The 15,577-nt window shown below is 44.7% G+C and overlaps 1 protein-coding gene across 2 annotated transcripts in view; it reads left to right on the top strand.

Moving 5' to 3' along the window:
* Positions 1-15,577, top strand: part of atad2b (ATPase family AAA domain containing 2B) — a 60,672-nt gene that overhangs the window by 32,991 nt on the left and 12,104 nt on the right. For both annotated transcript variants that reach the window (XM_072362353.1, XM_072362352.1), the window contains 2 exons: positions 6,128-6,880; positions 7,860-8,008. In XM_072362353.1, the coding sequence (XP_072218454.1) occupies positions 6,128-6,880; positions 7,860-8,008 (902 nt within the window). The remainder of the gene's footprint in view (positions 1-6,127; positions 6,881-7,859; positions 8,009-15,577) is intronic.

Genomic DNA, 15,577 nt, shown 5'->3' with positions numbered 1-15,577 from the left:
ATCACAGCGAGTAATTATCATCCACACGTTAGGAAAGAAGCCTGTTGGAGGAGGGGTTTTTTTGTTTTAAAACCCAGACAGGCCGATGCATTTACAGTGCGCGCGAGTCTGAGTCCCAACTTTCGGCTGTGAGCGCTTCCCCATCAGTCGCAGGTGATAAGAGCCGGGCTCAGTCAATACTTCATTTGTGTTACACGGGATTGAGGCACCAACACCCATCGATTGCCGCGGGACAGGATGACCAAACGCCGGGCCGGATGCAGCGCGTCACCATGATTGCAGCACGCTTGCTGGTCGGTTGCACATTGGTTGCAGCGGTTTGAGCGAGCAGCCGATATGAACCAGGTGCGATGATCTGTGGGTAAAAGACTGGAAAAAACATCTGCAACAAAAGCATCGTAACGTGCATTCAGTCTGTCTGCTCATCCATTTTGCATCGGATATTGAGGAAAACATTTGATTTGTGACGGGCTGCTTGTTTGCCTTCCTGTTTGTTTTGTGTCTCATTCAAAGTGCTTTGGTATGTTTTCCTGAAAACATTCTTTTTTTTAATTTCTCAGACTGACAGACTTTCTCAGTTTAGGCTTTCAGTTGTCTTGTAAATCTGACATCACACCTTTGCTGTTACGTTTAGTCGTTTTTTTCATATTCAATAGCTGTCCTGAAAGTCCTCTGTATTCGACACTGCTATGACTAATCTGCACATACAGAGCTGTGCAGAAGTCTCGGGCCACCTCTCATTTCATTTAGTATCAACAGGAAATGGGAAATTGCACACGTCAATGGAAATGTAGTAAACAAGGCATAAAAAGGGTCTGTACAATTCTAAGAAGCTGAAAAGTCAATTTGATATCGGTGTTTTCTTCTTCAACCCAGCCTGAACCCTCTTAGACGAGCTTTCTTGTCATTTCTTTAAGTACTCTTCAGGAACAGTTCTCCGGGCTTCCTGAAGGACATCCCAAAGCTCTTCTTTGGATGTTGGCTGCCTTTTGTTCCGTTCTCTGTCAGGATGCTCCCACACTGCTTTGATAATGTTGAGGCTGAGGATGATTCATCCCTCCATGAGACCTGTTGCCACTCATTTTCAGTCTACTTCTTGTGTAATTTGGCATACCTCAGCCTTTTCTCCCCGTTTCCCTTCTTTAAGAATGGTTTCCTGACAGCCACCCCTCCACAGAGACCACTTCTGATTAGGTTTGAGGCAACAGTAGATGGATTAACTGAATATTCAGTAGCATCTCTCAGGGCCCGCGGCAGGTCTTTGCTGGATTTCCTATCAGTGTTGAGTGGTTTAACGAACAAAATGAGAAAAAAAACCCATATCCCTCTGGATAGAAAATCAGTGAAAAAGCAGCTAATGTCCAAAGAAAAAGTTGAAAAAGACCCTCAGAACTTCTGGAGAACTGGTCAACGCCACTCTTATAGATTACAAGAAAGTCCAGCTCCTTAAAAGCAAGGCAAAGTAAAGATGAAACGAGGGGTGGCGCAACATTTTTTGCACAGTAATTGTAAGTTCCTGGTGTTAAGTAACACTTAAATGCACAAAAACATCTGTATATTCACTGGGGGGGATGTACTGCATGTGTTTGGTTGGCCCGGTGTCCTAAATGCAGGTTCATAGAGTAGAATTAACAAGCAAGCATTCTCCGTTCAGGAAAAAACGTCGAAACACACACACACACACACACACACACACATTTAGCAGCAAGGAGGTAAGTAGGTTAATAAACAACAGAGCATCTCTCCAGGTTAGATGAGGGGACCCTGCGTGTGTGGAATACATTTATTTAGTTCGCCTGGGATTCTCTGCAGGCAAGTGCTGCTCAGAAATCAGTCAGGGAATTTTGCTTTGAAGTTGAGCAGAATCTCAAACGGATTATTTAGATGGCCGTTGCATTTATGTGCGCGGCCTTGGATCGCGGTTTTTTCACTTTGAGACGCTTGTCAGTAGTTGCACGAGTCATGGTTTTAGCTTTCGCTGATCGCAGCAGCTGCGTTTATTGTTCCTTAAGCACTGACGGTGACCGTTTCTGACCTCGGAACGTCTGTCGGCTTGGGTAGTGGCGCTTTCTGTCAAAGCCCCATTTCCAGCGCGTTTGGGAAGTTTGGGATGAGGGCCGGGTGTATGGAGTCGGTTGCATTCTGCCCTTTTCACCTCTAGATGTCACTAAATCCAGAACTCTGCACTTTTAACAGAAACTTCTTATGCAGTAAAACCCGGGCATTAATGGGTCCAGTAGGTCTCTTGTTTTACTTGGTTAGAGGCAGAGACCTGACACAGAAATCATGAAAGACGCAGCAGGCTCCAGGTTTAAAGTTCGTGAGCAGTTCTCACAATGAGGTGTCATGATTAATGCAAGCTGTAGAATTGTCCATGGATGTCTGCTCAGATTAACTTATTTAATAGTTGCTTGATGGCAGCTTGGAAAGGGCCTTCTCTGCGCTTCTGCTTTTAAAAGTTATATTTGTTTGTGTGTGTGTGTGTGTGTGTGTATGGGTGCACAGACTGTTCTGACAAGTATGTGTGGTGGCAGCTTGAATATTTCTGCAACTACATAAATTCTGTATGGGTTAGGCTCTTTTAATTATAACAAAGTGCTCTGGTTCTCTCCCCCCCCTCGGCATATCTCCCCTTCGTGGTTGCCTCTTCACGCTCTAACAGTTTTCATGCATTATTTAAGAGCCGTCTATGACGAGCCATTTGCTGCCATTCTGACTCACCTTTCACTCCCTCAGGAGCAGGCTTCATAGCTTCGATGGCGATAGCTGACCCCAGTAAGACCTCTTCCCCTGTGCCGTAGATTGATTGTTTGGTTTCGCGCGGTGGGGAATAAAAGATTGCCGAAAGGATATATCTAAGAGCGGGTTAAAAGGGTCAGCAGAAAATCAGCCACTTAGCTCCTAACTTTTGTCCTCTTTGGAATAAACGTGTGCAGCTTTGCTGGGTTTTTTTTTTTAAATAAAAGACGCAATAAATATTTACGGAATACATAAACGACAACCTGGATGCAAAAAAAAAAAAAAAATAAAATCGATGTCTTTTTAATTGGAATTGAACACAGCCTCCGCATGGCCCACCACTGACCAAACAAAAGCCGAATTCTGAAGGTTGAATCGAAGCGATTGTAGTCAAAAAATGAGCATTCTGACAAGATGAGAAAAAGAGACGCTCACAGTTGTTGCGACGCCACTCACTCATAAATACCCAAGATGTCTGGCCTGGTTTCTGCCTCTTTGTTATCGCTCTCTTTCTGAGCAACTGTCCCATGTGCCAGTCATGCACCAAGACCTATCTGCCTCCTGCACGGCACTCCCTCCCGCTGCCTGATAAAATCAGGAAGAACCAAAAATGAAAGAGGCATACTAACCTAAAAACCGCCTGCGTTCCTCGTACCCTCTGCAGAAATGCTCTGACACTAACTGAAGGCACGATGTCCAGTGCCTGGTGGGTGTGTCTGGTTCATTGTGCCTTTGAACCTCCAGCTGTGGGAGAACATTTTGATCTCTGTCTAGTTTCAAGAGTCCTAAATCTTAATTCTGTGTGTATATTTGTATTTAAGACGAGTATGTTGAATATACAGAGCGCCAGACTCGTCGCTGTGGTACAAGGAATCTTTCAGTCCCCGAGGAAAAGATTCTAATCCCCTTTGAGTTCCCACCGTGTGGGGTCCCTGCATCCCTTCGGGGGAGATTTAAAGATCCCAGGAGTTGCTTGATGTCGTCAGAATTGGATCTGCACACGTAGAAACATTTGCTGGATTATCAGAAGTTTGTGTGAGGATGTGGCACATCAAACACTGCTGTTCCACACAGATATGTTGGTCGTGTCTTTTTAAGAACCGCTGGCAACATTTTTCTTTTTAAAAACAACATGCCTCTTAAGATGCATTCACTCTACGGTGAAACCAACAAGCACAGTCATGCACGAACTGCATGACAGGGTTGGAAAATGCCAAACGGGGAGTAACAGCTATTTCCACTGCAGAGGAAACTGTTTGGCGACACTGCACATGCACGTGTCTCTAGGCAACTGTTTACTGGGCACATGAACTTGCTTTTTTGGAGGAAGTTAAGTCACGTTTTTATCCAACACAGACACGGCCTTTTGAAAGAAATCCCAAAACCTCTACTTTATTCCACTCGGCTGCGACGATGAGAATGTTCACCATCAAGGTGATTTAAGTGTCTAATATTTTCAGGAGAATGCATGCATAAAGCTTTGATATGTTAGAACTGGGAGGCACTGTTGAATGCAGACTGCCAAAATGCAATTTTAGGCTGTTTTACCCTTCAGTCCCGTTGGACACTGCCTTCAGCCTTCTTGTAACAATAAGAAAAGGCTCAAAAAGGCTGCCACAAACATCTGACATCACATCCCTGGACAGCGGCATGCTAGCTCAAGTTGTGTAACGTAGTCTCACTGCATGTGCCGCCAAGTCCACGCGATCACATGGGTTTGGAAAGCAGGGAGAGAGGGCAGATACAAGCGGATCGGCTTCCAGGAAAAAAAAAGAAGGAAAAAAAAGTGTCTGGGAACCACCGCCTTGTGTATAGTAAATTGAGAATGCTGTAAAAATTTCAAAGGCAGTACTTGAGTGCATTCTGGTGTGAGTTTAAATAGCGATAGATGGCTTTTACTGCTAGAGCAGAGCAGACGTAACCCGAGTGTTTAATTCTTACTGACAGCGGAGAGATAGTCGGAGGTGAAGAGAAGCCCACAAAGGAAGCGAGACAAAGGTATGCGAGTGCAAGTGAAATGTTCTCGAGAATCCGTGGAAAACGTTGTACGTTCCCTGAATTAGCCCACAAATGTAGATCCAACAAATTCTTACCTGACGTGAAGTGGATTCAGTTCCCTCTGGTGTGGTGGAAATTCATGGCTGGGAAACTTCACAAGAGCACGCAGTTATGGGAATCTAAGGGTCGCGAACCCATCTGGAACTACTGACTGGTTCATCATCTCCCTTCTATTGTTTTTTTTTTTTCTTCTTGTCTCTGGGAGAACAAATGTAAATTCTAGTTAATGGGCAGGTACTTAGTGTGCATATTCACATCGTTAAAAAGAGAATATGAAAGCCAGCTTAAAAGCTGCGGAGGCAGAGAGTGAATTCGACAGGCAACTTGCAGGCATATCCTCATATCTCGTTAATGTGCCCATTCACATCTTTTTTGGGGGGAAGGTGCACTCGGATGATTCCATGGAGACAGACTAAAGTATCAAGGCAAAAAAGCTTTACTCGTGATCTTCTCTGAGTAGTCCTAATCATTTTGCCTGGTATTAATTTTGCATTTGGCAGATTTAGATCCTTCCACTGTCCCCCAACAGCATTTTAATGGCAGGGACTTTATGGCTTTTAATGAGTCTGCTGGGATATAATGGTGTCCATTAGCTCATTTATACTCTTGCACAGGAAAAACCTCAACTCAACCAAAGTTGCCGCTCGCTCCTCGTTTTGAGGTACAAGACTTTGCATTGAATTAGGCAGTGTCAAAGAAGCTGGATGGGCTGCGACTCTTTGCTTTGTTAAAAGAAAAACGGCCTGTTTTCTTCATAGTACGGATGTGTGATTCTTTTTTGACAAGTCATGGTTATGCGTTGCCAGATTCAGATCTCTTCCCCCTGACTTAAAGCGGCCCCTTTCTGCCCTTCACTCTGACTTTGATGCCCGGGTCTGTATCTCTGCGTGTGCGCCTTGGAGCAGTAAATTAAGTCAAATGCCTTGAAGTTTCACTGCATTTAGTATCTTTGCTCGGTTGCTATGACACTTCAAGTGCCCTTTCGTGTGAGCAGGATTTGGTTCTGTCCTTCCTCTTAAAATCCCATGCACCATGTGTTGTCCTCTGTTTTCAGTATCCATATAGCAGGACCGCTGTCACTGTTACCCACTGTTTATTGCTCTCTGAAGAAGGCCAAATGTGCGCTTTTCAACACAGGGCTGATGGAAAACTCTGATCCTCTCTGTGTTTTTTTGTTTTATTTATCCCGTTTAAGGCTCTCTCTCTCTTCCATCCCTAAAGAATTCTCAACAAAGCAGAGGAATGGACTGGCATGATTTAAAATCTTCTGTAATCTTGGTTCCGTACATTGCCTCCTTGTTTAATGCTCTCTTTCTTTTCTTCGTCATAGATTATATAAAGCGGAAGTTCCGCCGGCGGCCATCTTGGGGGCGTGGGATCATACGCAAGAAGAAGAATTACAAGAAAGAAACAGAAGAGGAAGAGGAGGAGCAAGAGGCAGAGGTGGAAGCTGCGGGGCCCAGTGACTCATGTTTGACACAGGATGAGGAATCATCTTGTGATACCACAGGTCCCCAACCCAATGGCCATCATCCCCATGTCCCCTCCACAGAAGAGGAGAGCTCAAACGAGCCCCCCGTCGTGCCTCCCGACGATCCCCCAGATACTAGTGAATCCAGAGAGGAGCCAAAACCTTTGGAGGTAGTAGAGGAGGAGCAGCAGCCCGCAGCCAAAGAGGCAGAGTCTGAGAGCACAGAGAAACAAATGGATCCACACTGCCTTAGTGGCAGCTCTCAACCGAATGCCGACAGGGATAGCCAGGCCAAACAGGCTGACTTCCAGCCTTTGATCGAATCGTCCGAGGCTTCAGACGCTCAGGTCCAGCCTGAACACACAGAGGGTCTTCTAGTTTCACAAGTGGACTGTGTGAATGGAACCGAGTCGATGGACAGCTTGGACTCGCATAGCCCCAAAAGGAGCAGTGAGGGTGAGACAAGGACTCCTCAGAGCACAGCTGAGGGCTGTAATAAACCAGAGCAGGAAGAGCACAAAGATGAGAACGAGTGTGAACCAACTCAGGAGCAACATCCCCTGCATGGTGGAGCAGTTGCAGAAACTGTTGAGGAGGATCAAGATGAAGAAGGTATAAAGCCAGACTTCGATCTGTGGCAGCCTTCAGCACAGATGGTTCATTTCAATGTGGAGCTTTTTTCTTCCTCTTTTTACTTATTAACTGTTCTGTGCTAATTGCCGATACAAACGAGTTTATTAACTCGCACACAGCCAGCCAATAACTCGCCCACCACTTCATTATGATAAATTAACTTTTTTGATTTCCATCCAGTGATTTGGTTTTGCTCTGATGCACGAAAACCACCTCAGTCACAAAGTGTGCAAAGACGTCACATCTTAGCAGCTAATGCATTTAGTTGAGAAACAAAGTTTTGAAAGTTGTGCATACTGTGTTCGACACCTTCCTGTATGCACCTTAAGATCATTTGCAGTAGTTCTGGGCTTTTCTCTCCTCCACTGACGCTGGCAGAAATCATGAGTCATCAGTCCGAGATGCACAAAAACGTACGTTTGATTAGAGCCCTGTGGATTCAGCATCTGATGAGCAGGGGCCCGGCTGAAAGGCTGATGAAATGGTCCTGATGAAATGCGTTCAGGCCATCAGAGGGATGCCATGATCACACAACAGAACAAACAAACCGTGGCTCTTTAACCAACAGAGAACTCGGCTACTCCGCCCCCCTCTCTTAACAGCTGAGGCCGGGCCTTTTGTTTCCATCAAAGGGATTTTTGAACACCGTTCTAAACGGACAGGAAAGAAGCCAGATGTGAAGTATTGCTCACTCACTGGCTGCTAGTGACTTCAAATGGGTTGGTCTTTGTCGTGCTGTGTTGTATTGCAGGGATCTTGTAGTCATGGGAGTTGGTTTTTTTCACTTAATGTTCTCTGAAATGATCCAGTTTGTGCTTTATAATCTTTCATGAGGAAAATGGGCTCCCGGACTTGTGTGCTTTTAAGGTCATTTTTGGCTGCGTTCACACAGCTTAAAAGTTTAATAGCTCCCATTTTTAATGTTCCTTCTAACTACTAAGCATCTGTCTTTTCATAGATGGGTCCAAAGTGAAGACGAGCAAGTGGAGCCCCGCGGAACAGTTGGGGGGATCTGCTGAAACAGCAGAAGAAGAGCCACAACCCGTCCCTCCCATCCCTCCTGCCCCTCCCATCCCTCCTGTAGTGGTTGACCACCAGCGGCTTTTGGTGAGCATCTTTTGGCATAAGGGTACATTATATTTGAATCTGGGAACATGGATTTTAGCAGTATGAAGAGCAAAATGTTTTTTACTTCCTTATCTTAATTTTTTCCCTCTTTTTATGAAACAATTTAACAGGGTTTTTAAAGAAGTCGCCATCTATAGTTTAAGACTGAGGTTGAACTTTCAGCTTTTACTTTGAAGTTTTTCACTTTACTCACCCCACACTTACTTCAGTTGATATATTTATAAAAGCCTTGAAAGGCAGAAGCAAAGAAGAGTCGCTCCATGTTTGAAGCGGCATTCATTATTGATACGTTAAACAACCAAAAAGTTGAGCTATTTAAAACTCCGGTCCATGCCTCATCACCATTTTGCCTGATTTTACGCAGCCCTTTTTCTAATTTAGAGCACGCAGGATGTTGCAGCTGCAGTGATTTGGCATTGTGCCCTTCTGTGGGTTTTACACTGAACAGGCAGCGTGATCCACGTAGACGAACCGGGGACAGAAAGACTAACATCTTTCCGTGGAAAAGGCACTGTTCTTCAACCTGTTTCTGATCTTGGAACCCGTGTTGCAAATGGATATTTTCACAGTGGAGAATCAGCGCTGATACCTTAGTGCTGCAATGCTGAAGCACATTACAAAAATAATTCAGCAAATTAAATAATTCAGCAACATGAATTATGCATCAGGCACCCTTTAGTGAGAGAAAATGCAGAAGTTAGTGTCCCGGCTTCTTGGAATGTTTTCACTTTTGATGTTGTAATGCTAAATATCAAAGCTCTAAAAGGGTGTGTGTTTTTCTGTGATTGGAAAAAAAAATCCACACATTCTGCCAGTAAATAACTAAATGTTTAAAAGTGCCGAACCACTGCAACTCAGCCTGGTCTCAAAATGGTTTTTGGGCCGCTGTGCTTAAACCAACAGATACTTCGACCAAAGCTCGAGGCATGGGGGAGACATAATATGTCTTCTTTAGTAGTAGAACGTCACCAACGTGCTTTTGTTTTTGTCTTTGAGTTCAGATTTGTAAGCTGGACACACAGGTTACATAGTTTTCTCCTCCCTCCTGGAACAGAATCAGCTTTGGTTCATTGTTTCACTCTTTATGGTCGCTTATTGCATCCAATGAACTGTTGAATCACTTTTGGTGTGTGAGTTGAATATGCAAAAACAAAGAAGCTAGATGAAGTTTCCTGTGTGTGTGCCTCAGTCCAAAAGTTGTTGGAGGCAGAACTGGCAATCAGTCTCAGCTTAGGCCACTTTCCTCTGGAAGGATACCCATCCATGTTCATTTTAGTGAACCAGCAGCAGTAGTTAAGCTCGTTCCCCCTCCTGTAGCTGGCGTACGATGTCAGGAAGCCAGAAATGGCGTGGTTCTCATCTGAGGTGCTTTCTACATTTGGTTGGAAGTGTTTGTCTTCCTATTTGAATAGGAAAAGTAAAAGAAAATGTGCAGTTTAAAAAAAAAAAGGGAATCAAGGTGTGGAGGCTGGGGAAGTGCAATCATGGGTGACCAGGCTTAAGCTACCTCCAGATCTCCGTCTGTTCTGGAGCTGAGGCTGTCACACTGCCCTTCTCAGATGGATAACTCTAACTTAAGCTTATCCCTCCTTTCCATTCATCCTATATTTATGTCACCGTCTGTTGACCTCATACAGCTCTCAACCGTCAACAGCGCACTCCTGCTATTTGAATTTAGGTGGGAGCCAATTACCGAGGTGGACCAGCTTTCACATCTCTTCATCAACAGGTGTTGTTCCTTTTTAAAGATTTGAAGGAAACAAAGGTTATGACTCAAACATGAGCTGCTCTCTGCCCCGCTGGCTCCGCCAGCTCGTGCCGATATGCGTTCAAGTAACAGGAATCGTGATGCGTCTCGTGGTACTTTACACTGTCACGCTATGGTCCCACCTAATACCCCAAGTGTAAATTGGAGCCTCGGCTCAGTGGGCTCCCTTGACAGCACTTCCCGCTGATCAGATTGGGCGGGGGGGTTAGTTTTAGAGCGCTCTGTGTAGTGTAATTGGTGTAAAAGAAGTGTTCTTCTGACATGTGCTTACTTCTCTCCTGTGTGCTCTGAAGTGACACCCAGCTATCAAAGCATTATCTGGTGGCGTTTACACATGTCCCACGGGGATGACTGGGATGGTGGGGGGGGGTACGCGTCTTCTCTTGCCGAACCCGAACCCCATCTTTCAATCTGATTGACGGGCGTTTTAGTTTGGTTTAATCTTTGTGCTTGGACTGGCTCCCTCTATGAACAGCCTCACGCAGCACTAATCTGGGGGTTTATTTGTTCCTGTGGAGAAGAAGGGATATATCTTAAAGAAGCAGATTTTGAAGAGTGGGGACTGTGAATAATTGCTTTTTCTTCCCGGGCTTATGGGACAAATTGAATTTCCGGTGCACAGGATGAAAGTCGCCATTTAAGCAGATATGTGCTGGCAGGGCTGGAACTGGCACGCTGCCTGATTTGTGTTGGGAGCCCTCAGCCAATGGCGCACTGTTCCTTCTCTCTTCAGTTGTAGTCATTGATTGTCGAGGGCTCATTATTTCTGACTTTTAGCGTGATGGAAGAGGCTCTGAAATCTGTCTGGAGCTGAATGCCATCAGAGTGTTATGAGTTTGTGCACAGACCCTTACACTCAAGACCTGCAGGACAGAGATGGTTTTATTTCACTTTCTGCATACAGCCTTTCAGGGGCATTGTGGAGTTATTTGCTCTCATTCACTTAGTAAAATCAAGTTCTGTTATTGCCTGTTTCACTGAAATGATGCTTGACGCTGTCTGGATCAAAATGAATTTCTCAGCATGAGTAAATGGGTCCAGAGGCTTGTCCCCCCCCCCCCCCTCTCCCTCCTCCGAGCTTGTCTCTCATTCTCAGCTGTTTTCTTTCATCAAGACTCAGACACTTTCCCACAGATGGGCGAGGAGAAGCGGCGCTGAGGATTGCAGATGAGAATTCAGTAACAAGAAATCCAATCTGGCCAAGCAATTTTTCCTCCATCTTACCAAGAACACACAGATTATCGTCCGCTCTGCCGCTTTTATGTTCAGGAAAAGCAAGCGTTTCTTGTTGCTGGCGCAGTACGGAGTCTGTTGGCTTGATGCTTCGCTTTTAAAGCATGTCGGGATTTCCTGTTTTTTTTTTTTCAAAAAGCCCGTCAACACAAATGGGCCCCATTTTAGTTTGTCATCTTGCTTCATAATGACAGCATTGGCCCCGCTGGCGAAGTGGCCGTGCCACGTGTCTGTTCAATAGGGAGCAGTCTAATAGTGCTGCTGGACTGCGGCATGATTGTCAATAAAAATAGATGACATTTCAAGTGCTCCTTTTATTTCCATTCATTCCCACTGATGCTTCTGACAGTGCATGTATTTGCATGTAATTGCACTTGCACTGCTGGGCCTCTTGGCCATACATGTAAGGGCCCATTGTGTCAATAACTTGTACAACATAAACATACCAGTCTCTGTAATTCCTGCCATATTTTGGGCCAGTCTGCAGTCTTTCCAAGCCCACAGTTTGATTTATTATGCCCTTTTTGCAGTGCTTGCACCTCATGCATCTCACTCAGCCCTTGGCTAGTATAAACTGAGAATTCTGTTCACCTGATTAGTTGAACGCGACATGAAAATGGTATTTAAAATGCTTGGCTTCACTTTTGTCAGCTTAATAGTAGCCAGAAGTCTGGAAACATAATTTTCCCCCTCTCTCTGTATACAGTTGTTCAGTGTTTACTACTTGAAGGAAACACAATGTTGTTAAGAAGCTCTCACATTTGACAGTTAATCAGCGGGGCGAAAGGAGGGGAGCTGTAAATTAAGTGTTGTTATTTTGCTAACTCTACTCTGAGACCTGCGAGTGTCTTTCTTTGACTTTCTTTTACTAATTAATTGACTTTTTTTTTTTTAAACGAAATGTTAAAATGAGTAGTTGCCTCGTATTGAAGTCAAGGTAAAGTGACCTGTTGCTTTCTCAGCCGACTTGGCTGGAGACGTTTGTGCGTCTCTCTTCTTATTTTGCCGTTTTCTCCCTTTTGCTTACCGATATTGGGTTATTGGCCGTCAGTAATTTGGGGTTTGAAAATACTGGAGTCCCTTGTGATTACGCTTCTGAGCTGCTGGATGTTTTAAGCTGAGAGATAAACTAATGAACTGTATCAGTGAGGCCAGTTTATCAGGCCAGCCTCACTCCACAGATCTCATTTTAAAATGTGTCAGGGAGGGCACTTATTAAACTAGGATTGACTTCTAGATTATAGCCTCAGAAAGGTTCGATCTGTCCCCTGCCCAGGAAACCCGCTTTAAGTCTCTAAGCTTCCTTTACTGATCTTTGTGCAGCAGGTTCTATGATAACATTTGAATGTATTTTCTATACTTTTTTTAAACCATTTTTTTCATTTAGTTTGACCCCCACCTTTAAATCCAACACCTTCATAATGGGAGTTGCTAAAACGCCGAATAAACGGCGTGACTTCATAAAGTACAGAGCAGTCAGCGGATGTAGCAAATATCTGGATTGACTTTCACCAACCCTTAGCCCTGCACTGAAGATTAAACCCACCCCCCCACCACCTACTTTACACTCAAATAGAGTTCACAGCCGTCAAATGAAGGAAATTCCAGTCATTGAATATTCAGGACGAGTTGTGGAGCCCAGCGGTAGTTGTTACAGGGCCGGTAGACCGTGAGCACCATCTCATTTTAATGTGCTCGGACCACAGTAATAGATTTATCACCATTGCCCCTGACCCTCAGAACAATATCAATATTGCATTACCTGAGTGACCGAGTGCCCTGAAAACTACATCATTTGCCACTGAGAAACCCCCCCCCCCCAAATCCCTCCCTCCATCAGCCAAGCACCACCCGATAGGACCACATCCAGCCTGTGCCCGGACTTTACACACACCTGGTTTATTTTTATAGTTACAAACAAACCAAAATCATTTATAATTCATTCATCTGTGAGTGCCTGAGACAAAAAAAGGAGGAGGAGAAAGGGAAGAGAAGAGGAAGGGGTTGAATTGCTCTCTTAGAGGCAGATATCGAAGACTTAATAGTGTCCCTGGTGACGGCCGCCGTTGGATTTGAACCCCCCCCCCACACACACACACACACACACACACACACACACACTCACTCACTGCCTGCTAACCCCTTTTTTTTTCCTCACTCACTGCTGAGCAAGGCTCAGGGTATCGTAGAGAGTCGGCTGCAAGTCCACCTGTATGACTGCTCGGTTTATTGCCCAAAGTTTTGAGTGTAACACGCACCGAAGTCACTTTTAATAAGTTCGCAAAAGAACATTGTCCTCGCTTATTGCGAGCGGCAACTTTTTGTGATTTTCTTTTCTTTTTGAAGAGTGGGACGAGTCTCCCTTCGACACTTCAGTCCCCGGTGATTTAAAACCAGTGTTTCATCTCCATAAAATCTTTGAACGTTCGTGCTTTTCTGTGCGAAAAGAGAAAACTCTTTGTAGTCAAATTACAGCCCCTAATAAGAAAAGAGAAGTGGGATTGTATGCTAAATAGTTAAATAACCCTTACCTTTTATCTCACGTCTTGTTACGTGTTTATGTACATTATATACAGGGACCGGTCAGGACTGGTTCCCCCTCAGACAAGCCTTTTGTAATGTGGACAGAATGTGGTTTTGCATCGTTTCGTTGAAGAATTTGAGAAAAGATGTCCTCCCAAAAGTGGTTGTGAAAGCTGGACGAGCGTTTCTGCATCGACGCTGCCATCGCAGGAGGGAGCCTGGAGTCGGGACCTGTTGCTCACAGTCCTTTTCATCTTTGCCCCACATCACACAGCAAGATCTTGAATACTGAATGCGGCTGCTGTGACTCCAGCACGGGATTCCACTGTGGGATGGTCCACCCCAGATGCCTCTCGCCAAGGTTCTTTTTCCCACAGTGAGGTCTTAAGTGGCTTTGTCGTGCTTCACAGAGGTTTCCCACAGTAATCTCTTGTCCATCTGGTTATATATATCAGCCATTTTGCCATCTGAGGGATTGAAGGTCGCAGGTGTCCAATTTAGGCTTGAGCGCTTGCCTTTCACATGCTGAAATTCCTTCAGAATACTCGAGTGGTTTAATGATTCATGCGCTCTGGAGGGAGAAATATGCATAACCCTGGAGATGCACTTTCCATCTTTTCTCCTGAAAGACTGTCTTTGTGAAAAGAAACTGCTTTTGTGATTAGATTCACCTGTCGACATCACCATTTTGAAAGAACATTTAGTTTTGGCCTATTGCTGGCTCTGAAAGTTTTTTCTAGGAGTGTGTTGTAGGTCTGAAATGAAGAAAATGGACGTAAAAATTGAATCGAGTTGATGAGACAAAACATCGGATATCTTGGAATCGAACGTAGAACTCAGTGCTGGTTTTTCTCTTCTTTTCACTCCCATATTGTTCCAACCGTTCCTGATTTAGGGTTGCAATTTTCCCCGTGTGTCATTGTTCTGCTTTGTTCTCTGAAACCACAGCTTTTCTCCCACCGGTTTTAAGACGCTCGTGGATAGAGATGTGAGTAAAGATGGGGGAGGCTGAGGTGGAACAGGGAGTTTAGAGGGGGTGAGGTTAAATGGCCCGTGTCAGTAGTAGTCTTTAACAGAAGGGATTACTGGCCTTTTGTGGGCTGTGAGCTCACTCAGTCACTGAGCCTGTGTAAGACCCACTCTCAGACCATTTACCACACACTGATGCCAACATCCTGATCAAGCTGACAAAGGCTGGGAAGTACACTGCTGCAATCAGCTTGGTTAGAAGAGAATAAAGTCTGGGGAGGAGGAGGAGGAGGGGGGAAGTAAAGACGTGAGCAAGAAGAGAAAGAAAACACAAAATGGAAGCAAAGACTGCTGTGCAAAAGTGTGTTTTTGAAATGGGATTGTAGAGGAGGTGAAGAGAGGCTCTGTGAGGCCTTATAAAATGACTTGTGGTCTGCGAGATGCGCTGTAATGGAGGGATGGTGCTCTGTAAGGTGCACTCAAAGCGAGATGTAGTGAAAATGGATAGAAATGCAGCGTTTGTTGCATGAAGACGAGCCGCACACTCTTACACACATGAGATGATGCTGATTAAAGCTTTTACGCGCAAGTTGTTTAAATCGGCATCTTGCTGCAATGTGCTTCATTTGGCTGGAGAAAGGATGGACCCCGAGAAGTCTCCTGATCCAGAAGCACAAAGGTAGTTAGATTAGAGCCGATCAACCCGAAAGAGTCAATTATTTTTAAAAGAAACAAATTGAATTAAAATGTTTTGTTTTTACGTTAAGGGCTTATAAGCAGTTACTCGTTCTCTGCTGCCAGATTAAGTGATGGAAGTGTGACAGTTTGATATGAGTCCAGTAAGATCAACTTGACCAGGAAGTCGAGCTGAAAAAGTCTTTATGCATTGAAATGAAACATTTATGCAGATAATTGAATCACAAATTTAAGTTGTAAAAAAAAAATGTGCTGAATAATGGGATGTTTGCCTCAGTCGACGCCCGTGGTTATGGCTACCAGGAGTCTGACATACGGTACGGCTTCTCTTTCTTACCGCGTGGGTCATTTGTAATGGG

The sequence above is a fragment of the Leuresthes tenuis genome, unplaced genomic scaffold, assembly GCF_036924035.1.
Source record: "Leuresthes tenuis unplaced genomic scaffold, fLeuTen1.0.hap1 SCAF_13, whole genome shotgun sequence".
NCBI lineage: Eukaryota > Metazoa > Chordata > Actinopteri > Atheriniformes > Atherinopsidae > Leuresthes > Leuresthes tenuis.
The sequence above is the reverse complement of the archived record's forward strand: the minus strand, read 5'-3'. Positions and strand labels throughout refer to the sequence as shown.